Below are 25,400 nucleotides of genomic sequence, written 5' to 3'. Positions count from 1 at the left end.
TCTTATTCCAAAAATATTCATAAAAATAGTAATTATTCGGTTATTTTCATCAAAATTTGCACTGATGGTGTTAACTTGTGTTCACAGCATGTCAACGTGTACATTTTTTTGAATGCATGACTTTATGTAAAGTAGTAAAATGTATCGATTTGAATTATCATGGTGGATTTAGCCCCTTGTGGAATAAAACTGTTTATATTACAATTAAGCTCATTTTGGAATAAAACTCAAATTTGCAATCAGTTTTTACCAACCTTCACATTTTTCAAATTTTGATTCCCATGTCAAAGATATTACATTTTAAAGAGAAATCCGATTTTGATCAAAAGTGGACTTACCCCCAAGCTCTTCTATGGGTAAAAATGTATCAGCCAATTAACCTATTCATGACGAAGTCGGCTGTAACTGCTTTCACAAAATAAAACTCTAAAATTCAATATTTTCAGCAAAATTTTGATGAAATTTATTTACTTTAAGAATTTTTCTCCATTTTTTTCTGGTATGTGTTTAGATTAATACCGTCAGCCAGCTGCGGAGTACCCCTTTAATGTATTTATTTTTTTAATCATACATCAGGTGCCGCGGAACGGTTTTCAAAGTGGGGGGGGGGGGCTGACCATGGAAAAAATCACAATCATAAGGTCATTTTTACATTTTCCGGTTTTGGAAAAAAAAGTGGGGGGGGGGCTGAATTAAGTCCCCCAGCTCCCCTCCGCCCCCAGTTGGGAACTATTATATACTGTTGATGCCGTGCTGTTGTTGAATGAGTATTGGCTATCAAGCCTATAAAAATATATCATTATCATTTAAGTAATTTAATTCCATGTCTAAAATAAAATTTTAAGAAAAAAAAATTGAAACTAGAAAATGAAAAATGCTTGGAAAATGCCTTGGAATTTCATGGTTCCAAATCCTCAAGGCATGCTCAAGGCAAAGGCTTGAAATTAAAAATTAAAAAAGTGGGCAGGCGCGGCCGAGCAAGCCCCCCCCCCCCTTTCCTCCAACTCTCCTCCCCAAGTTGTAAGGCATGCAGCAGAGGCGAGAAATGAATTATGCGCGCTTGCGCTTGTACTGGCCGAATTGTCACGAAACTTCCCAATTAAATTTTGCGCGAAATTTGATTCATTCATCAAATTCATAATTTACAGGACCGACCAATCAATCAAGCGAATGAAGCTTGCACCACTATGAATAATGCTGAGAAGAAGGAGTTCAAGAGTAAGTTTCATATGATATCGAATGTACTCTGTACCGTAATTGAATGATATTTGAAAATTGAAAATGAAATCAAACTTGCACTCGTCGGCCGAAGTCGGAGACGCCTGCGGGAGCCATGGGATAGACAGCCCGACCCGCGACCCGCGCGGGCCGGTCGTGCTTCGAGATCTCGTTGAGAGGCCGAGCCCGAGTGCAATGGCGGGGCACTGGCACTTCCGGGGGCAATGAAATTCAATAGATTGTCTAGTTTAGGCTTTGTCTCAATGTATGTGTTTGACTGAGTTTAGTCACTCATTCATTGAACAAGGTTATGATATAATAGTGGGTTATGACTTATGAATTTAGTGTTACATTATGCAGGGCTCCACACTAACCCATTTTTTCTACTGGTCCAACCTATTCATGTCGGACCAGTAGATACCCAGTTTTTCAAATTTTTACTGGTCCGAACCTAAAATCTACTGGTCCCAAAAAGTAAAGAAAACATTTAAAAAAAGGCGCAAGTTTATTTTTCTAGCCTTTCGTGACCCCCCCCCCCCCCGTAAAACGAAGGAATGAAGGACAAAAAGAAAGCAAGACAGAAACGAAGAGAGTAAGACAGAAAGAAAGAAGGAAGGAAGGAAAGTCAGAAAGAAAGAAAGGATGGAAGGAAGGAAAGTAAGAAAGAAAGGATGGAAGGAAGGAAGGAAGGAGGGAGGAAGGAAGGGAGGAAAGAAGGGAGGAAAGAAGGAAGGAAAGAAAGTAAGAAAGGATGGAAGGAAAGAAGGAAGGAAAGGAGGAAGGAAAGGAGGAAGGAAGGAAGGAAAGAAGGAAGGAAAGTAAGAAAGAAAGAAAGGATGGAAGGAAGGAAAGTAAGAAAGAAAGGAAGGAAGGAGGGAGGAAGGAAGGGAGGAAAGAAGGGAGGAAAGAAGGAAGGAAGGAAAGTAAGAAAGGATGGAAGGAAAGAAGGAAGGAAAGGAGGAAGGAAGGAAAGAAGGAAGGAAGGAAGGAAAGAAAGAAAGAAAGAAGGAAGGAAAGTCAGAAAGAAAGGATGGATGGAAGGAAGGAAGGAAGAAAAGAAGGAAGGAAGAAAGGATGGAAGGAAGGAAAGAAGTAAGGAAAGAAGGAAGGAAAGTAAGAAAGAAAGAAAGGATGGAAGGAAGGAAGGAAGGAGGGAGGAAGGGAGGAAAGAAGGAAGGAAAGTAAGAAAGAAAGAAAGGATGGAAGGAAGGAAAGAAGGAAGGAAAGGAGGAAGGAAGGAAGGAAGGAAGGAAGGAAGGAAAGAAGGAAGGAAGGAAAGAAGGAAGGAAGGAAAGAAGGAAGGAAGGAAAGAAGGAAGGAAAGAAGGAAGGAAAGAAGGAAAGAAGGAAGGAAGGAAAGAAGGAAGGAAAGAAGGAAGGAAGGAAAGAAGGAAGGAAAGAAGGAAGGGAAGTAAGAAAGAAAGAAAGGATGGAAGGAAGGAAGGAGGAAGGAAAGAAGGGAGGAAAGAAGGAAGGAAAGTAAGAAAGAAAGAAAGGATGTAAGGAAAGAAGGAATGAAAGAAGGAAGGAAAGAAGGGAGGAAAGGAGGAAGGAAAGAAGGAAGGAAAGAAGGAAGGAAGGAAGGAAGGAAAGAAAGAAAGAAGGAAGGAAGGAAGGAAGGAAAGAAGGAAGGAAAGAAGGAAGGAAAGAAGGAAGGAAGGAAGGAAAGAAATAGAGAAAAAAAAATTAAAAGAAAGATTGAAAAGTAAGAAGGAAAGAAATAATTTATGTTTCTTTTTTGGCTCAATTAAAATAGCTACGAAAGAAAGTCAGAAACCAAGTGTATCAACACACACATAAATGCATATGTGGGGCTAATATGTATTCAGACGATACCACCCGAGACCCGATCTGTTTGAACCAAACAGAAGTGAAAATTTACCCTTTTACTGCTTAATACAGATGACAGAGTTACTCCAATTTTTAGGAAATATGGACATTATAAGAGCCTTTCATGAGTATGAACCGTGAATTTTGACAGTTCTGTGAGAGATTTCTGCCAGAGTTTAGCCAGGCTTCGTTCGTGCGGCCAGTGGAGAATTCACCATGTGGATTGTGTGGCTGACTACATGTACACTGTATGCATGCTGTATAGTACTCTAGTAACACGTGCGATTCATTCTGTGTGTATTCTGTGTGTGAATTGCAGAATTTAACGGGGGGAAATGGTTTGCTGTGAATTTGACCATTTCTGGAAAAGTTATTGGCCCAACAATGGTTTTTATTACTGGTCATGTCGGACCCTTAAATCTTGCTATTTTTGGAAAAATTACTGGCCCGACAATGATATTTTTACTGGTCATGTCGGACCAGTAAATCTTCCAATTTCTGAAAATCTACTGGCCCAACAGCGATTTTTACCGGTCTGGGACCGTCGGACCGCCGCTAGTGTCGAGCCCTGCATTATGTCAAAGTGGTGAAAGTGAAACAATGAAGGCAGTGCATACAGCCACACGCGTGTGTCTTTACCATCCAGCCACACGCGTGTGGTTATATCCAGAACACATATCTGTGGATACCGCCACACGCCGCCAGTAATAACAGTAAAACACGTATGTCTGACCGTCTATATCACGATCAAAATAACCTCATTTCTTCATTAAATTCTTACATTCTAAACCCCTTTGATATCCTTAGATCGTTTCAATTTCATTCTCACCGTCTTCTCTCCTTGCTTTTCTTGTCTTGTTACAAACGGTCGTCTGTTTAACAGCAAATTCTCTTTTTCTACTTGTGTCGATTCTGGCTTCCTTCGCGGTGGCAGACCCATACAGCGTTAGCGCAGCGCAGTAGTTCTAGTAGACATACACAGTTTGGGTTTCGTACGTACGCGCACATAGCCTAGATTCAGTAGAGAATCGACACAAGTAGAAAAAGTGTGGAAATTTGCTATTTAACAGGCGGCCTTTTGTAACAAGACAAGAAAAGCAAGGAAAGAAGACGGTGAGAATGAAATTGAAACGATTTAAAAAAATTAAAGAAATCAAAGGGGTTTAGAATGTAAGAATTTAATGAAGAAATGAGGTTATTTTGATCGTGATATAGACGGTCAGACCTACATACCGCGGTACGTATTTTACTGTTATTACTGGCGGCGTGTGGCGGTATCCACAGATAGGTGTTCTGGATATAACCACACGCGTGTGGCTGGATGGTAAAGACACACGCGTGTGGCTGTATACACTGCCAACAATGAATAACCTTGTAAATTGATGTGAGATGTTATCTTGGCCTGGTAACTCGCATTACATTATCATGAATATTTCCAAACAAATTTGACATTTTCTTACCCTTCCTGCAGCATATTTTTGCATAATTTCTTTTAATTTGATGTAAAATGATGGCCTTCAAATTTATCCAACTGGAATTTTTAAGAAACACGCAACAGTTTGCTGTCAAATTGAGAACAAGTTAAAAGTAGTCCCATAATTTTTTTGTATGGTTCGGATTACATGTATCTAGTAATAGTATAAGGAGATGTAGAAAACATATTCTTGAGGCTATTTATACATGTAGGAACCCCTTCTGTATTCATGAAATTCCATAGAGTTTTAATCCAAAATTTTGATTTAGATTTGAAATGGAGCCGAACAAGATTTTGGAAAATGTCCACTTTTGTGTGGAATGGCCCTAGGGCCTATACTACAGAGCCTGTTGGGAGCATTTGGCTGAATTTCATTCGAAATTTATTTGATTATTACTCATAAACCGATTCATAAATTCTATGAAATTTGGTAGATCAAATTCTATTTTCCACTAATTTCATCAAGATCTGAAAAAGTCAGACAGTTTAATGAAGTGGTTGATGAGATAGAAACATCTTGCGGTCTCCCTAGCCTTAGGTCTAGGTTTAACATTAGATCTCATTTACGATTGATCTCAAATGGAAATCATTCATCACGTCGGTACAGTGACCACAGCACATACATGTTAGTTACCTCAAGTGATGTTCATGCAGGCTCCATTCCACTTCCCTACGTACGTGTACCTCTACTACACCTACTCGAACATATAAAGCCTTTAGTTAAATCTCGCTCTGAATACTCCGAGTGACAGAGTTACTTTTTGTCTTTAACATAGAATTCATGCAACAACATGTCCATCCTCCGATGATTCTCAAAATAAAAAAAAAAATTGTGATATTTCACGATTTAGAGCCAATGACAGTTTGCTCACACATATTCCAAAACATCGCAAAATTGCGCATGCATGCATGGGGATCACAGCTCAAGACCATGAATACTCCCATAGATCAAGATCTGATGAATGAATATAAATGAATACATATACTCATAAATATTCATGATCTTGAGCTGCGATCCCCGCGCGATTTGCGTTTGCGATGTTTTGGAAGCGGAAGTGAATTGATACGCGAAAGGAAACTCGCTGGCTCTAAATCACCAATTTTGAGACGCATTGGAGGATGAACATGGAGTGAAATTAGAATGAAATGTAAGAAGATTAGTTTTTAAATGTTTTTATGCTCATGTTGTTGCATGAGTTTTATGTTTATTACACATAAAGTGACACCTTTGTCACTTTGAGTATCAGAGCGAGTTTTCTACTGAATATATGTCACTATACTTTGTATGTCAGTAATGTGTATGTACTCCTGAAGCCAAAGGCTGAATTGATGTGTGACGTTAGATCAACAAGATATTTTTAACAAATTTAGGCAAGTTAATGGGATTGGAAAGATGTTAACCTCAATTTGCACACATGATGATCACAAGCTCAGTTTAACTGGAATCACTTGGAGACGGAAGAAGAAAATCTACAATACAGTTATCTCTGATTCGTAATTGGGTCATTCTATGTTGGCTGTCATCCCTGCCAAGTCATTTTGCCATTCTACATTAAGAGCAATATGCCTTTTGGTTCTCATTCTACAATGTATGGCACACAAACCTTTTTTCTTCTTGATTTACAGGATTACAGAAATGCAAGTTAAAAGCACAGACAGGAGGAAACTTGAAGGAAGAATCAGAACTGAGTAATCTGATTGGTGAACTGCTTGCAAGATCTGGTTAGTCTCCATTTCTTCCATTCCTCTTTACCTCTATTCAAGTAGATTTGAATTGACTCGTGTGGAATCAATTTCTAGATACTGGAAACTTTTAGTCTTTGTTCAAACACTGGGACCTACAGGTACAACATTCAATAATCATTCAATGGGTCGAGAGGGAAGTAAAGTTCATTAATCTTTCTAATATATTATGCGAATATAATATAAAAATAGCTTTTATTAATTGATATCAGTGATGAAATTAGTGATGAAATTACATGTAGTGATGAAATTACATGTAGGTATTTTTTGTATCAAGCATTGACTAAAATGTGCTGTAACAATGCATCAATTTGTAAGGATATCCGTTTTTAGTATTGGGTTGGATTCCCCTTTAAGAACTATACCTTGCGTGTTCTTATAAAAAAATATTAGAAGATAATATTTATTACTCATAAATTCACTTGTTTCTTTAAAAGGAGATTATCATGAGGCCATCAAAGAGCATCGTAATGAGCTTCAGCTTTCAGAATCTCTTCATGATGTCATCGGAGCAGCGGTGGCTAACAGAAAAATTGGAGAATGCTTCAATGAGCTTTGTGAGTATGAAAAGGCTCTCAAACATCAACGCAAACATCTACAGCTGGCTGAATTGGATGACAATATTCTTGAACAACAGAGGGCACTTGCTACTGTAGGAAGGACATATCTTTGTTGGGCAGACAATCCTGGAACAGAAGCTGCCAAAAAGACAGAGGTCTTACAAGAAGCTCAGAAAGCTTTCTTGAGGTATACTTTGTTTATTGATTTTGTAGCGATATAGCCAATACAGTACTGCGTGAGGTTTGAATAGCAATGGAGAGTACCTATTCATAGTAATAAAGTACTTACTTTGACTGAGCCTTTTGCAGAAATGTATGACTAGATTAAAAAATCAAATAGACCTGTATATGACATGGAATCAAAAATCTATTTCATGTATATTGTTAGAAAGTAAATAATGATTTACTGCTGGATCTTGGATACATTACAACAAGGCTGAATGAAAGACAAATGCTAGTTGTAATGATATCAAAATGTGTGCGTACGAAATCCAATAAAATGACCACCCAAGTGTCTGTTTATATGAATATAAAATATGTGCCAACGTATTCTGGAAGAAATAGCATAGTTGCTGAAAAATAAGCAAAATAAGCATGACATTTCAACAAATTGTTGGGAATTTTTCCCATCAATAATAATAATAATACACTGTCCCTCATATGCTCATCTGTTTTGGTGATCTTCCATGTGATTATTTGTCAGCTACTTATATGTTTCATTATTTCTTCAAGTTCCGTTTATGTAAAAGTAACAGATCCAGATCTACTGTTGGATGCTATGCTGAAAATTCACCTTGATTTTACATACTTTTTCATGAAATCATTGTTTACAGCACCTACTTCATAAATTTAGTTTTAATCATGTTTCTGATTTTCTGTTTTTCATTCACTTATTACATAATAATTCTTACATGTAGAATAGTCCTCGCAACATCTGCCACTTCTAAGAAAGAAGACCGAAGTGTTGTAATCCAAAAATTGATCAACCCACCAACATTGATTGTCAAAAGATAAACATTTTACAGATTTGCTTGTTAAACAATTGCAACACTGGGTATTTCTCATCCAAACTTGAAAAATTCTGTGAGAAAATCATGAGGGTAAAATTTTAAAGAAAACACACGAGGACGTACTAAGAAAGGTTTGGCTACATGATCACTAAAAAGTGTAAACCTGCAAGTGAGTGTGACAAATAACAAGAACAACTCTCCCATGTGTCATGCTACTTATCAGTAATTTGTTGTTTTTTCTCAGGTACCATTTCACTTGGGGCAGTGATTTTGTACATATTGTTATCTATTCTCATTATATGAAATATGCTGAGTAAAACTTTTAAATAAAACATATTTTCGAGCAAAATGTAGGACTTTTCCTTACTGTACATTCAATGTGACATCACTTGCATGTTGTATGTGACAAATTAAAAATACAAATAAAAAAAAAAGTGGTATTGTTTGTCCAAACCTATTCACTCTTAAACATATCAACTTTGTTTTCTTGCAAATAACTTTTCCATTTGGATTGTTTCCCATTGAATATTTGACAAATACAGGAGTCTATCTCTGTGTGATGATGTCGCATTGCGATCAAAAACCACTGAGCGAGAGCTGATGGAAATGAAAGCTCGTCTTCTTCTTAACCTTGGACTAGTCCATGAAAGTCTAGGAAGTGGAAAGAATGCAGCACACTTTATACAGAAAGCCATTTTCATTGCAGAGTGAGTTCAATGGGAAAGATTTGAATCGTATCCAAATTTACCACAGAATATTTTTATCTGTTTATTTGTATAGTGCAACATATAGGGCATTAGATATACATGTGTAGTCTATCATAGGAATTATGATTTAATATGTATGGGTAAGACAACTATTCTACAGGGCACATTTTCATATAACGGCACAAATGGAAAAACTCCCACCAAAAGTTGTTAAGGCAGATGAATGGGACATTGAGGCCAGTCAAATGGGCAGTCATGGCCTGTTATTATCAGCTGATTATCTTGCATTTTTCATTATTTTCTAAAGATGACATTTTCATCAGTTCTTGCAAATTCAAAATACAGTACACTCACTACACGGAAATAGGCAATGTAGAATATAAGCTTCAATGACATTCATTTCCAGCTTTTTAAATGAGTTAAATGTATAGGGCTAGGATAATTACAAAAGCTGTATTGGTGTGTATTGGTGTGTCAGGAGTGTTTGGAATAGTACTGATTGTACATGAATATTGCAACTACCAGTACCTGTCTATTTAAAGGTTACATTCTGGGGAGCGTTTCATCAATATTTACATCCGACAAGTTGTCAGATCTGACAACTTTTCATGATTTTGATTGGCTGAGAGGCACTGTTCCTATGGTAACTGTCGGATAATATGGGACTTGTGGGATAAAACGTCCGACAAGTCCTTTCATGAAACGCCCCTAGATCTTGTTCTTTGACCATAATTGATGTGAATAAGTGATGTGAAACTCGGTTCCTTGATTTGTACACCTATGGTCAGACAAAAACAAATGTAGATTAATGCACATAAATGTTTTTGTTTGTTTTTGTTTTGAATTAAGAAAGCACAAACTACTAGAGGACCTCTTCAGATGCCATCTATCATTAGGTGATGTCTTCCAACGGTCAGGGGTGTACACTAAGGCTGGTCGTTCAATGGAAAATGCTCTAATGGTTGCTAAGAAGATGAAAAGCAAGGAGCTGGAGAGCCAGTGCTTATGTGCATCTGCAAATGTAAGTTGTATAGAACATGGCATGAGATTCCTTCAAAATATAAGAAGTAATTGTTTTTGCTGCTGCCAGTATTTCTTTTATCAAAATATTATTGATTGCAGGAAACTTACATGTATTGGATCTGAGGTGGTAAGACCTTGTATCACAAATTTTGTGGGTAATATAACTTCACTTTTAACCTTAAATTACAGTTTTGGTAATAATCTCAAAATGAGTTTCATAGAATCCAGTGACTAACCAAATGATTGTATACTAAATAAAAATATGTGCCGCATGATTATGGTAAAAACATAATTGCTGAGAAATGGATAAAGTAAGCATTGCATTCCACCTGCATAATGAGTCCAAGCAATGGTGATCTATGTTCCAATACATGCTTATTTGTGTTTGTGATCTTCAGTGTGCTTTATTTTTGGCATTGCTATGATTTCACAAAAATGTATTTACATAAATGTATAAAGATCTAGATATACAATAATATGTGGTGACGATTGGCCTTGATTAGAAAGATTTTCTCATTGTTTGCTTCAATTACTTGGGTTATGCATTTGAAAATAAGGTAAATTATCAGGTGTTTTCTTATCCAAATCCCAACAGCAACTCTTCATTTGAACAAAAATGGAATCTAATGTTTCATGTCAGAAGGAAGGCGTATATGGGTGAACATATTGATTATTTGTTAAAATGATATTCAGCTTTCTTTTTAGTTCTAAATTTACATGATTAAGTTGGTTTTGCATTTTTTAAAGGCACAGTGATCATCTAGAAGTGGAAAAAATTGATTGTTTTAACATGTTGGGAACTGGCTGATACATGTAACAGCCCAATCTCCAATACTCTATTTGGATATTGAACTACTAAAAATATTAACTTAACAAATTTTGCACAATCTTTTTTTTTTTAGTGTAAATTTTGATAATGAAAGAGTCAAGAGTTGGCATTTAAAAATGTTTCTTTTGGAGTTCATTAACACTCCTAGCTATAGAAAAAGTGCCAAAACCTTGATTTGTAAGGCATAGATTTGCTACCCCATTTTTATCCGAAACTTGATCATGTTTTATAAACTTATTTTTGAAACTCATTTTCCAGGTATTTTTTCAGCTCGGTGACTTCACTGCTGCTAAGCGTAGTCTGAAGAAAGCCTACAAGCTAGGTGGTCAACAATCAGACGAGAGGGAGAATATTATTAGAATACTACAAATTGGTAATAAACATAAAATTGTTTAACTAGACATTTATTTCTTCTTCTGTGTTTACCCAGAGACTGCAAAAACTGATTGATGTTTTAATCAAATGAAAATTTGAACCGTGGATCCTTCTACTGCAAAGATACTCGGCAGGATCCATAAGCCAGGATGTAGTGCTAAGGAAATATCTTGGGTGCTCATCTGCAGTGCATACTTGTTGGTGCTATAAAAACATTGCGCTGTTTGTGCAAGTAAAAATCTGGTTCCTTGGTTTAGATGTTGATTGGAAGCGCCCCCCTGAAGGCCTCCAATGAAGGGGCATCAAGGATGGTTTTGGGAAGCGCATTCCACACAGTCACTGTCCTGGGAAAATAGGAGTTCTATCCTACGAGAATTAGAGGATGCAGAAGTAGTTCCTGAGTTGAGATATCATGGATTAAATGACAACCGGTCAAATGAATACTTTGCATGAACATCTTTTTTTTAATAATCCTTTTACTTTACAATCTTGGTCTTGTATTTGTTTCATAGTATTTGGATACAATAATTTGAAAACAAGCAGTTGATTGTAAACAAAAAGATTTCAAAATATTGAATAAAAATGTTCATATTACATGATTTATAGAGATATTGATATGTTTTTTTCAAAAGTTTTAGTAAACCTTATGTTGCAGAATGAACATGAATCAAACATTCTGAAATATGCCTGCATTGCTTGTAACATAATGAAATCATCATTATATAGTTTAGGTAATGGATATTGTTGCCTTCTTAGTTTTCAATATTAGAATATGTGATTTATTTGTATACTGAACTTTTCTTTTTCATCCTGTAGCTATTCGATGTGTGAATTTACAAGTAAAGCTGGAAGGCCTGTCATCCAACGATCAAGAGTCTCAATTTCCAATCCTAGAAGCTCTTGGTGATCTGTGCTGTAAAGTGGATAGCTTTAAAAGAGCTATTGAATTCTATAAGAAACAGGTAAGTTGGATGCCCTTTGTTTGTTATAGGTTTGATAGAGTAGCATCTTTTAAGGATGCACAATATGGTATTTTGAATATTTATGCAATTTAACTGATCAATTCTTACATGAAATATGTTTGATGCATAACTTTTTGTGTATTGGCTGTTATACCTAAAGTTTCTCAAATTTCTAATTTTCAACTCTTTTAGCTACATTGTGCAAAAGAACTGGGAAAGTCATTAAAGGAACAAGCCTCAATCTATGTGTCGCTGGCTGCTACCTATGCAGATAATAGCCAATTTAGAGAAGCAATTGAGATGTACAACGAAGAGCTGAAACTGAGAAGAGGAAATCTGAAAGAGGTGATTCACCATTGTCCATTTCATAAAGCTGTTTGTAAGTTAAGAGTGACTTTAAGAACGACTGGTGATCCTTTCTTATGTGTTAAATCATCGCCAATGAATATACCTTTTTTTACCACAAGAAAGGATAACCGGTCGTCCTTAAAGTCGCTCTTAACTTACGAACAGCGTTATGAAATACCTACCGGTCACTCTTGGTATACAGGGGTCTTTCTACTCATCACAGCCCAGTAAATGGGGCCCTCACATACTGCTGAGTTGTCAGTTTATACCATATAGGGATTAACATATTCTTCTAAAACAAGTAAAAGCACTGTCCAAACTGTAGGATGAGCTTTTTCATCCAGGCATTTTGCTTATATTTTGTAGAATTAAAGATAAATACCAGTTGTGGTAATAATCTCAAAATGAGTTCGAACAGAATCCAATTAAAGTGTTTGTATGTATAAATACAAAAAAATAGGTGCCAAATAGCTCTGGAAGAAAATGCGTAACTGCTGAGAAATGAGCAAAAGAAGCACGGAATTACATCAAACGTCAGGGTTTGTTTTTTAAGCAATATTGATTCACTGTACCACATATGTCCCACTTTTCTGTGTTGGTGATCATGAGAATTATCGATTTTGAGCACTTTTTTAATTTTGTATTTCAAGGAAACTAAGACATGGTTGAATGTAGCTGATATGCAAGAGAAGGCAGGGGAAAGCCTGGAGGTCATACAAGAATCATATAGTAAAGCTTTGGAGCTGGCTAAAAAGGCTGATCATCCTCAATTACAGGTATGTTGAAAATCTATTTTGTCTGATATTGGGTATTATAGATTGTTGAAAGTCGCTATTTTGAGGTTCAGGAAAATTTGTGTAGTGTGAAAAGTATACAAGTGTACATGTATCAATCAATCTCATGGATATGATCTCCTAGATTCAAGCATTGAGGTCTCAGCTGGGTGTTTTACAGAAACACAACATTGAGCATCTTCTGAGACCGACCCAGAAGATGCTAAAAAACCTAAGGGAAGAACACGACATTGCTTCTGATGATGATCAGGAGGTCAGTGATGATGATCAGGGAGATAGTCAAAAGGAAGACTCTGAGCAACTTGGTCAATCGTTGGATATTGTCCTTGATGATCTGTCGGAATCAGGTAGAATACATTTTCAGATATTTTGTATTAAAAGTTTGTCTTCTCGTAAATTATAAACTTAAGCATGCTGTCAAATCAATATTTTCCCTGATTTTGCTCTTTCTTTATGATAATGAATTCAAATTCAAATTTATTTCCACAGTTAAAAATATACATATATGTACAAATCATTGACATTAAAAGAGATATTACACGTGGAGGGGTCAAAGAAAGCACAACTGCTTCTATAAATTGACCCCTAAGTAAGAATAAATCATTGAATATTGAATCATATGAATGAAGTACTATTTAGAATACCAACATGTTACATGTACACAAAGTATTTTTCAGTTCAGCATTATTATTATTGTTATCATTATTATTATCATCATTATTATTGTATTTGTAACTACTACTGCTGCGCCTTCAACTACTAGTAGTACAACTATTATGTGATGCTATTTTAAATCTTTGGAGGTTCCTGGTATTGTATAGTATTGTATTTTAATCCTAGATTCTGGTTCCGATGAGGAATATGATCGTCCTTCTGCCTCAGAGCGGGTCAGGAGAAACAAGGTGAGAAAAATAATCAGTTGTTATTGTTCTCAGGTCTATTTTAGTTCACACATTTGTACACCTTATATTCATCTTGCAACGGAAATGTGTCTTGAAAAAAAAATCAATTAGATTAGAGGAAAAAAGACGATACGAGTATGAACTGAATTTCAGTAAAGATCTTTGTTCATTGTCTTTACCTTAGATATTGAAATTGAAAGATGAGGTGCAGAATTCCATTGAATAATATAGACTGAAATATTTGTTTAGTTTGGAATCAATTCCAGCTAGATTATATCATCCAATGCGGGGTTATTTAATTTTGTTTCAATTTCCATAATGCTGTCATCATAGTTAAAGGATTTAATACTGCATTTGACACACTGAGTCACTGCCACTGGGTTTGAAAATAAAATATGTTTCAAGTGCTTTGTTTCTTTTAGATTCAGTTATGAGCATTTCTGTTCATACTAATATGTAATATTGTACCTTGGATATTGAATGTAAGATGATAGACAGTGATTTGATACGATAAATGCTTGGTCTACATATCGTGTTGGTGCAGGCACGCCCTTAGCATCAAATTTACACGCACCCCATTAGTGCAGAAATACCTTTACGCAATGCCCAATGCGTGCAACTAAGGGCGTTTCTGCGCACAAGGAATGCACGCAAGTGTGGCGCTACAGGCGTTCCTGCATCGACATGACGATATATGTTACCAACTTCCTACATTGCTCTGTTTATCTTGTCTAGTTTTCAAAGTTGAATGAAAAGGGTGAGTCGTTGCTACATAGGGCATGTATTGCAGGAAACTTGAAACAAGTCAAGAAGCTCATTGAACAGGTGAGAGCAAGAGTATATGTTGTGTTGTATACGATATATACTGTTGGGAGATATGTTTCGCTTTCAACAATGATACAAGACATCTTGCATAGATAGTAGGCATTCGAATTGTTCATATACACAACATGATTATAATACATGTATAATAATTGTACTTGCATCTTCCACATTTTACCTCTAACATCACTGTCGCCCATTGGCTGCACTTAATACCTATCACAGCTTAGCTTCCAATATGAGCTGCAAAAGGGATTGATTATTCAAGGTTCATGTGTAATCATTCTGTAGAATATGAGTGTGCGTTAGATTGACTTGAAAATGATGATTGTATTCTAGGTATATTAATGTTTTTTTGTGTAAATACTAAAATACTAAAATTCTTCTAGGCATTAAACCCATCTTGGTTGGGAAGAAAATTTATTTTTCTCTTGTTTCTTTCTAGGGACACCCTCTGAATCCCAGAGATTACTGTGGCTGGACCCCGTTACATGAAGCTTGTAACTATGGTTACTCTGACATTGTTGACATTCTCTTGACGAGTGGTGCTGATATCAATGATCGGGGCGGAGACAGGTGTGAAGGTGTGACTCCACTTCATGATGCAGTGAATTGTGGGAACTGGCCAGTTGCTAGGTTACTCATTGAGAGAGGGGCTAATACTGATGCTAGAGATGATTCTGTGAGTCTATGATATTCTTTATGATCTCTGTATTGAAAAAAAAATTGCCCACACATCCAAGCAAAAAATGGAACCACATCTTGCAGTTGTGTTTTGCTCTTTCAAACAATTTGGCCTTCTAAAAAATGATTACCATATTTGAAATTGTGTGCATCTTCATTCTGAATATTGAATGAATGAAATTATTACCATAGATATAAACTGCTGCATTTATTTTTTTGTTCAGATATGCTAATTTTATTTCACTTTTTATCATAACACTTTTTATCATAACATGATCATAAAGGTTTGCCATTGATTGTGGTCTTGAAGCAATATTCACAAATCCATAACTAGTCATACCTCCCTAATCAACCTTTGCAATATTATCCTAATTATTATCCAATAGATTTGCAATCGGTAATACTACTCAATACTATCGAATGTTATATTTGAGTTGTAACTTGGGCATTGTATTTGAATGTTGATCTTACTGCTATGTAGGGCAAGACACCTCTAGATGCTTTAAAGATATGGCTGGAGACCTACACCAATGAGATTGATACGGATACAAGAGAAGAGTGCTTCCTGGTTGCGAGGATGCTCAGAGAGGGCATCAAAACAGGTAAGTGGAAATGTTATTTGATATCACATTTACTCTGTCTAGATAACTTGATGCAATGGTTGTGTTTCTTTATTGGCAAGACAAGTTACAAGTCGTTATTATAGGCTACTGAAATGATGTCATTCATTAGTTTATGGCATATTTGCACAAGAACTCTCTTTCAGTTTAATCAAACAAGACCCAGATGCAAAATTATCAAGGTGAGTTCAAGTCCTGTTCCATCTTGGTGTAAATAGATAAGGACATCTTTTACACCTGTGCTGTGGTAGGTTCAAATTTCATCAAGAATCCAACTTGAGGTTGCATGGATGTTTGGAGACAAGCCATTGCTTTGATAATTTCCTCCACTTTCAATGTCCTTCAATGTGGCTGATTCAATTTGTTGCAAGCATTATTGCATGGTATCTAATAGTTTTGAAAAATAAATATTTGTGAATGATCAATTTTGACTTTGTATTTAGCATGTCTTCTTATCCATGATTATTTTTGCAGGTAACCGTTCAAACAATGTTCAAACATCAAAGAAAGCATCAGCAGAGTCACTTTTCTTGAATAGCGACGTCTTTGACAGGGAAGAGGGATCAAGCCAGGCATCTCAACAAAAGATGTTTGAAACATCTCGGAAAGTCTCTCCATCTCAGAGGCATGGACGTGACAGTCAGTACATGCTAGGAAAGAAACGGAAGCATGTGCCACATAAGGAAAGAGAGGAAGGGAAGAGGCTTGAAGGTCGATCTGTAGGTGTGGCTTCCAGGAGAAATGCAGCAATGTCTCTGGGTAGTGATAGTGAAGATGGAAGTGATACAACTGATGATGTAGAGTTGATGAGTGAAGGTGAGGATGAGGATATGACGGACAGGAAAGGTCATAGAGACAAATCAGTTAGGCAAAGGAGATATGATGATGAAGATTCCTTGCCAGAGATAGATCTAGGAGCTAACATGGGCAACGTAGGCAGAGTTTCACCATTAACCAAGGAGAATAATGATAAACATGGTAGTTCTGAGAAAGTATCAGTGAAAGACACACGTTTAAGGACAAATACAGTCAGTGATGTCTATGAAAGTGATGAAGATGATATACCAGCTTCCTATTTACATATCGACCGCTCGGTTAACATAGATAGTGCTTCAACTGCTAGAAAGACATACAAGGATGTAATGCAAGGGGTTGGAAGTGCAGCTACAAGAATGACTGAAACACCATTTGAGGTCAGTAAGGGAAGGAGAAGTGATATCAATAGTGCTTTAGTTCCTGAAGAGAGTTACACTGGTGGTGATGATTGGTTGGTAGAAGACGTGCCACCTCAGTCTCGCAAACGCCAACGGGTAGATATCGATGGAACCTTCAGGAACATGTCCTCAGACCGAAGTGAAAGACTGAGCCTGGATTTAACAGTGCCAACCAGTGAGCAGAGACCTTCCAGTTCACAGGCTTCTTCCAAGTCCTCTAGATCACTGAGCAGGAAGTCTAAACCTAAACAAGCTAAATTAACAAATCTAGGGGTATCTGTAGAGAGAACTGCTTCTGCAAGAAGTCTATCGGAAAGCTCCTTGCTTCAGACTGCTTTTGACTCAACTGATGATGACTTTGTAATAGAGGATATTCCAACACAAACACAGAGCAGTAGAACTGTGACACCTACTGGGAGTTACCAGCCATCAAGTACGTCACCTAATATGGCAAATGAACAGCGCCCTCTTTTACCTGGACCCTCATCAATGATGCGTGTACAGGTCAAGATCCAAGACAAACTTCTCCTTATTCCTGTAAATTTGAGGTAAGAGCACGATGCATGTGAACAAAACTCTTTCTAAAAAAAAAGCGGATTAGGAGTAGATGGTTATGATGTATTTTTCTTACAGAATTTAGAAGCTTGATGTACTTTGCATGAAGTTGTGGCTTTTTTTTGGGGGGGGGGGGGTTGTTTGTGTTGATGATTTATAAACTTTCAAGGAGCTCACTTTAAGCATTGATAAGAAGGGCAAAAAACTATGTTGGGGGCTCTTCAAATAAAAGCTCTTTTATGAGTACAATGAAAAATTATAAGCAAGTGAGTTATGTGATTTATTTCTAGTAATCGTAGTCCTCATCAGGCACTGCCTACTGCAAGTTATTGGTTAAGCTCTTAATTTTCCAGTGCTCTTTTGACCATTTTGTTGTATGAGTAAGCCCTTACTCAATGCACTTAAATACGCTAATAAGGGCAATTTGATGTATGAAAGTGTGGTGTTAAGGGCGTTCATGCACTGACACAACATATTGTACTCTGCAGTATAAAGGGCTTTGTGTAGATGTTGGTCTCTTCTGAATCTCTAGGCATATCATTTTGAAATGAACTAGACACTGTGGCCCTTATTCTAAAGTCAGGTTTAAACTAGACCACGGTCTAACTCTATCCTAAAATTATGGGGAGCCAAAATATCAGATATTTTGTTTATATTGTATATTTCTTATGTTTACGATCTTGTTTCCTCTTGCTTTCATATTGAGAAAAAATACTTCAATATCATTCCCAGACAATTATGAACAATTTGGGTGTCATATGAGTTAATAAACTGGATTTATACTGTTAGGGATTTGCACCCCAATTGGCTTTCCATATTTAAACCACAACTTTAAACTAGGGTTTAATTCAAATCCGAGTTCAGAATATGGGCCTGTGTGTGTGCCATAGGTACATGTTAGTTTCATACCTAATCGCTTTCAGATGTTCTGATCATTCTTTAAAATATATTACAATAGTTGCATAAAAAACGTAGTAAAAAAGTAACCTTTCATTTAATAGAAAACCTTGTTTCTATGGTAGTGATCATTGATGACAAAGTTATTTTATTTGAATAATAGTAACTTTTATGCAATGATGTTCAATCGCCCAGAGTAATTAATGCTGTAATAATGTCTTGTATGATAATTAGGGATCGTCCAAGTATGCAATGGTTATCAGAGCAAGCAGCTTCGCGCTACTACTCTCAGTGTGGATTGAGACCAAAGCTATCTCTTTGCACTCCAGAGGGAGCCCTATTTTCTCCTGAAGACTCAGTTGTAGATTTACTCAACAACAATGAAATGGTAAGTTTTCTCTTTAGTGCCACTTTTTATTTCAATTGATGCTTTCCTATTAGCAGTTGTGCAATGTAAGATGTATATGTAGATTTACTGAAATGATATGAAAAGTCATGCTATCATTTTACTTCACTTATTTGCCAATGATATCTATTAACAATTTCAGAGCTACTTACCATTACTTTTTTGCAGTAATCATTACGTTTTTTCATCAAAGTTACCGCATCATGGTTTTCTTGTCAAATTATGTTTTTTCTTGGCAATTTTAGTAATGTATGTACATAATGTGTGGTGTAAATGTATGTCAGCGCGCGACACTAGCGCTGGTACGTTTGACGGTACTAGACCAGTAACAATCTCTGTCGGGCCAGTACTGGTAATTTTTCATGAATAACCAGATTTACAGTTCGACATGATCAGTAAAATCATTGTTAGGCGATCACTTGCCGATCTTCGAACATGCCCCTTAAAGAAAACAATCTGGCTTTGTTTACGATGACAGTCATCTCCTCTACAAGATTGTGGTGATTGCAAAGGACTCTTTTCTTATTTCGTCTCAAAAATGTGTGTTTTCTTCATGTTGCATTCAGTGACTAATCACTGCATACATTTTACATTGGATGTAGTTGACACATTCCTTTTTTGTTGGAATTTTCTTTTTTGCCATTATGATTCCTTTTTTTTTGGGGGGGGGGGGCTTGCACAAGGTTGGCATTTCTGCAATTGAGCAATGCAAAGAACAGCTAACTTGGTGAATTTTCATTTATTTTATGGTAGCTTTATTGGTTACTATTTTTTAGGGATCATATTTGATGGTTTTTAAAATTTCTTTTTGATATTTTAGGTTGTAGGAAGAGTAGATTCATGGGATCTTCCTCCACTGACTGAGCGCTACAGAAAGTCCTGTGAGAGGACAAAAACTGGTATGTTGCATTTTAAATGAATAAATAATCTTAATAATGTAAATTCATCTATTAAAGAACCAAGATATGATAACACCATCATTGATGTTTATTGTCAGAAATACTTGTCAAAATAGGACAAATTTATTTGATGTTCGCTTGTTCCTAAGCAGAAATATATAGTGGAATAGTAAGGAGGTACACAGATTTAACTATTTCGCTGACAGCGTGGTCCTGTTGTATTGCTATCATTTTGGGCCAATCTGATGTGGGTTCGATTCCAAGCCATAGCATGTTTTCCTTCAGCAAGAAATTTAATCACATTGTGCTGCACTCAACCCAGGTGAGGTAAATGGGTACCAGCAGGAAGTAATCCCTCAAAAAGCTGTGAGCACCGGTATTGGTTTCATCAACCAATTTCGCCAAAAATTTACAGTGTTATGCTTTTTGGATTTTTCTCCTTTACCGTAAGTCAAATCAACCTTTTGTTTGGGTGGTCTTATCCTTTAACAGAAGGGACAGATATTGTATGAATGTTACCTCATATTATTATACATTTTCATTTTATTCACATACACATAGAAGAGAACACTACTCTTGTGCAAAGACTTCAGTCCTACCAAAGCCAGCAGTCTCAACACAATGCGACCCTTGATCTGTCCAACCTCTACATCCATCCTACACCCTTACTACCTCTCATGTCCGCTCTCCAATGCCAGTACTCCCTCCGTGTTCTTCTACTCCCTGGGAATCGCCTTGATGATGACTGCTCGTCTCAGCTGGCCGCTGCTCTCAAGACTCTTCCTAATTTGACCCGAGTTGACCTCTCCTGCTGTGGACTGACCTACGAAGGGTTAAGATCCATTGCAGATGTCTTGGATGGGCCAAGGGGCCCTGCAGGGGATGGCTTTGGGGCTATGATGGGAGGAAGTAAACCTCTTCAGGTCAGTGAACAAACCTCTTATGAAATGAAGAAAGAGCGCATATTTTTTCACAATGTACATACCACTTGTCAGCTTTGTTTTTTTTCTTACAATGTTGTCTGCTGTACCTTTAAATTATATGTACATGTTCTTTATATATCTTTTGCAGGAAGTTGTAAAACCCCTGTTTTTAGGTTGAATCCCTGCTTCAATAAACAGGGTTATCTAAGCTATATATATGAAACCCCGTGTATAATGTGCATGGTTTCCAATTGTGGCACGTGACCAACAGCTATTCTTGTTTCTTGTTAAACTTGGTATAAGTGAGCGATTGATGAAATAAAGTATCTCCTAAAGAAAATATCAAGCTTTACAATAAATTTTCATGAATTTGTTTTGTAGGCAAGTGTTGAATATAATTATGTATTTGTAAATTTCATTTCACAGCTATTGGAAGAGCTAGATTTGAGCTACAACTACCTCACAGACTCCAGTGCCTTATCCTTAGCAATGATAGTTAAGCACTGTCCACTGTTGACAACCATGTCCTTGAGGTCTTGTGATCTGACAGCAAAGTTCTTTCAACTCCATCGTCATAAACTTGTTGAGGCTTTCCAAGGTATTGTTCACAGTCTCTTTGTTTATATGAGATCTAAGGCCTGCTTCATGAAGATTAATCATTATGGCAACTTGGTCATTTAATGTTAGTGGTATTTGTACAATAGAATGACAATCCAAAAAACCAGCCTCGAGATTTTGACCATAGCCATCAGTTTCGTAACATTCATGAAGGAGAAACCGTCTAAGTTTCCATTCACAAGACACATTAGTTTTGAATTCAGATATCAATTACACAAATGTCCACACATAACAGGATTTTCAAACCAGAGTTTTATATATTAGATTTTTTTGTACACCACAGTTTGAAACCCTTACACTTAGTAGTATACATGTATACTGGACCTTAATTGTATGGAGGAAAAAACTGAAGAATATTTTTTTCAAGTTGAATATACATGAACAAATGAATATTTGTACTTCTCTTCAAAACTAATTACTTGTTTGTGCGGGGTTATTAATGAAAAGACTTAAAAAAAAACTGTTTGCATATCAGAGTATTGGCATGAACAACTTTTAGACTGTCTTTAACATCTGTAAATGATGCTTGATACTGAAACTTATTTGAATAATGTACGATATTCCAAGTTATTTGATGCTATGGAAGTATTAGTACGGAATGCATGTTGATTATGCTTCAAGAGACCATCTCTGTGGTATTAATATCATTCATCCTTTCTCTTTTCAGGAGCATTATCTTTACACACCCTTCTCATCTCTCATAACATGTTGGGTTCCACCGGGGTTGAGCTACTACTAGGATGTCTCTCAACAAAGGTGCTTCAACATCTAGATCTTTCCAATGTCATCTCGTCTCGGAGCGATGGAATACACATCGCTAGACATCTTGTCAAATACTTCTCAGAGGTATTTTGTCAACAATTAATGATTTTACTCACATATTTGCTATCTGCCATTCATATGCAAATGGTATCTGTATTGCATGCCAGTTGTTAATGAAAAATCTTCAGAAAAAAACCCCAGAGAATACTTCTCAGGAGAGACGTAAATACTTGGGACTTTGTGTATAAAATCATTCATACAGACGTCATTGAATGGCAAATACAGTATCTTAGAACTATTTAACTATGTTTATATCCTTGTGCGTGTGATGCATGAACTATTCTGAAGGCTTGGATTTGTAATTCTCGATAAATAATTGGCGTGTTTCTACAGTGGATCTTTAAGAATGGTTTATCTTTTCTGGAATCGAAAAACTATATCACCCTTAAAGGGTGATATAACGCTGTGGAGCGTTGTGCCCCGTGGATTAGTCTTCGGACTTTGAAACAGAGGGTCGTGGGTTCTAATCCCTGCCATGGCGTAATTTCCTTTAGCAAGAAACAAATCCACAGTGTGCTGCACTCAACCCAGGTGAGGTAAATGGGTACCATTAGGAAGTAATTCCTTAAAAAGCTGTGTGCGCTATGAACGCCTAGCTTTATAGCCGGGTAATATAGGAGCACCTTGAGCACCTAACAAGGTGGATATGTGCGCAATGTAAATACCCTATATTTATTATTATTATTAAACCAATCTGCTTCTACAGAGCAAATAATCCGATTACCGTAAGTAACGGTGTATTAACCACACCTTTTTCTCGAGCGAGAGTTGAGTGAGCTTAGAGATTGAGTTGTAATATGGTTATAGTGCGACTTAAGCTGGCGCTATTCAAAGTTCCGTTTCGCGCCAGCTTGTTTTTTTCCTTCCTGTTTGCTTTTCATAAGATACCATGTAAACCACGCACGAGAGAGACGGCACGAAGCCGTAAAAAACAACTGGAAAAAATGTCAATTTCTTTGTTTCTTGAACCTTCCTGTAATCCTGTATCAAAAATTCACGCTAAGACATCAAATTTCTGAAAGTGATTGTGAGGTTGTGATGCAAGAAATGTGAATGTTTCTTTCTCCTACGCTGGGAAAGACACAGATCATAATTTGATAAGATGTACTGGCATGACTGATACTGTATCGTAGTTTGCAATGTAATGGCAGTGCTGTGTGTGTGTACACTGTGACTGTGAGGTGAGTGAGTGTGTAAGTGGCCAATATTGTCGGGACCGTTCTTTCTTTCTAACATTTGTAGATGAATTGATCAAGAACAGCAGATTTCCTCATACCGGTAATCTCTTTGGATACTTTTAAATCTTAAACTTAGTTTTTGTTTCTTCATACCTCAAATATGCATGTAAATGTGAGATTTTTTTATTTTTTTTTTTTAGTCCAAAGTGGGGGGTGCGGTTAATACACCGTTCCTTACGGGAACTCACATTCCGTATCACAAATATATGGATTAACACGACAATAACCACCTCCCAGGGGTGGTTATGAGAAACAGTATTTTGGGTCTGTTTCTACAGGGAATTTTTTGTTTTGTTTAACCATTCTGTGTAGAAACACGCCGTATGACTTTGACCTTTATTTGCCTCTTTATGTTTCAGGAGCCAGTGCTTGACAACCTTCATCTATCAGGTTGCTATCTTTCAGATGTAGATGTTGATTGCTTAAAACGGTACGTAGGGAACAAACTTTCAATGAATGAATTAAATAAAAGCAGTGTGTTGTACACTGCATCATTACTTTCAGTATACAAGCAAAATCTGCACTTTGGCCACACAAGCGATGGACCTTGTACACATGTGACAGTCAAAGTAATTTACTTACATTATTATATTTTAATAATTGAAATTCTTTGTACTCTATAGACCTTGTAATTACTTTTCGTGTATATTAGTTTTCTTGAAAGAAAGAAATTATATTAACATTTATAAACAGCAATGTAGGAAAAATATATAATTTGTTGCATGAATGCATGTTTGAGAATAGTGAATTTCATGTATTTTAAGATTTTTATTAGATTTATCCGAAGTATCATCTCTCTTATTCCCTTCTCCCTCCTCTACATAGACTCCAGCCCAGCACCAAGCACTGGAAGAATTTAAACCTATCAGCCAACCCTCGACTATCATCCATCGCTGTAAGTGATCTCCTCCTCTCCATGGTCAACGACTCCATCTCAATCTCTAGACTTGACCTCTCTGGTTGCCTCATCCAGTCTCCATTAGATACCCTCCTCCTGGATGCATTCACCAAGCTTCTACCCGACCCCTCCCATGTCAAAGGTCATGAGATGGATGACCCCAGAGCAGGGTTAGCAGAGCTGAGGCTGTGTGGGACAGAACTGAATAAAGTGGATAAAGAGATTTTGATGAACGTATGGAACGTTGCTCATGGGATGCAAGCTGGCCATCATATTGATGCAAAAAGATGCATTTTCTTTCGTACGATATCATGATGAACGAAACAATTTGTGATGCTTAATGAATAATTATCACTTGCACCTATGTCGAATTGCAAGTATGGTGTAAATATCACACACTGAGGATGGTCTTCCAGGTGCTTTAGAGCAAGCTGACACACTATATTTGTCATTATTTCATTTGGCATAGCAAAGAACACCAATACAATATAAAACATTCTTGAATCAATTGAAATCAGTATAAATGTATATCTGAGTGCATTAGATTGAATTTGTCTCATCCACAGAGTTGAATATATACAAAACATGTAAATTTATCAGCTCTATCATTCAAGCCTGGAGTATTACCTTATTCATGGACTTTTTTTTGTCATTGGATATTGCATTGATGGTCAATTGAATTTCCTTACATGTGTTACGGTTATTAAGACTGGTCTATTACTATTTTAACACCTGAGAAGATGTGATCGTAGCTGTCCACTGAGTGATTGCGATGAAACTTGGCATGCTTTCTTATTTGGGTTTATAATGATATTAAAGTGGTCAATTTCTCTATTAGGTATTTTATCATAAGTTTGAAGGTTTGCATGGTGGTATGAACAATCGCAGAAGTGGTTTACGGTACACCATGTGTAACGTCCTGGAAGGACTGAGATAAGAAAAGTGGATAGGAATGGAGATGAAATAGACAGGCAAGAAAGTAAAGTATTCTTTTCAAAATGAGTGTAGTTCTTAAAAGGACTGTAAACCA

General features: G+C 36.7%; 1 protein-coding gene across 2 annotated transcripts; it reads left to right on the top strand.

The window, feature by feature from the left end:
• Positions 1–1,081: 1,081 nt before the first annotated feature.
• LOC121407040 (tonsoku-like protein) lies at positions 1,082–25,400 on the top strand. Of its 2 annotated transcripts, none has more exons than XM_041597946.1 (22): positions 1,082–1,218; positions 6,148–6,243; positions 6,702–7,011; positions 8,377–8,541; positions 9,391–9,562; positions 10,652–10,766; positions 11,585–11,730; positions 11,923–12,075; positions 12,729–12,854; positions 12,997–13,219; positions 13,713–13,774; positions 14,510–14,599; positions 15,042–15,278; positions 15,762–15,882; positions 16,375–17,662; positions 18,801–18,954; positions 19,793–19,871; positions 20,433–20,794; positions 21,221–21,392; positions 22,080–22,258; positions 23,832–23,902; positions 24,298–25,400. In XM_041597946.1, the coding sequence occupies exons 1-22, from the start codon at positions 1,188–1,190 to the stop codon at positions 24,683–24,685; spliced, it is 4,740 nt and encodes a 1,579-aa protein (XP_041453880.1). In that variant the 5' UTR covers positions 1,082–1,187; the 3' UTR covers positions 24,686–25,400. The 2 variants fall into 2 exon arrangements, with proteins under 2 accessions (XP_041453880.1, XP_041453881.1); XM_041597947.1 differs by having other exon boundaries at positions 15,762–15,886; positions 16,385–17,662.

The sequence above is a fragment of the Lytechinus variegatus genome, chromosome 2 (assembly GCF_018143015.1).
Source record: "Lytechinus variegatus isolate NC3 chromosome 2, Lvar_3.0, whole genome shotgun sequence".
NCBI lineage: Eukaryota > Metazoa > Echinodermata > Echinoidea > Temnopleuroida > Toxopneustidae > Lytechinus > Lytechinus variegatus.
This window is presented reverse-complemented; position numbering and strand designations above follow the sequence as displayed.

Coding starts and splice junctions, on each gene's coding strand:
- LOC121407040 (XM_041597946.1), top strand. CDS start 1,188: ATGAATAATGCTGAGAAGAAGGAGTTCAAGA. Junction 12,855..12,996: donor CTGATCATCCTCAATTACAG/GTATGTTGAAAA, acceptor ATGATCTCCTAG/ATTCAAGCATTGAGGTCTCA. Junction 18,955..19,792: donor TACTCAACAACAATGAAATG/GTAAGTTTTCTC, acceptor TTGATATTTTAG/GTTGTAGGAAGAGTAGATTC.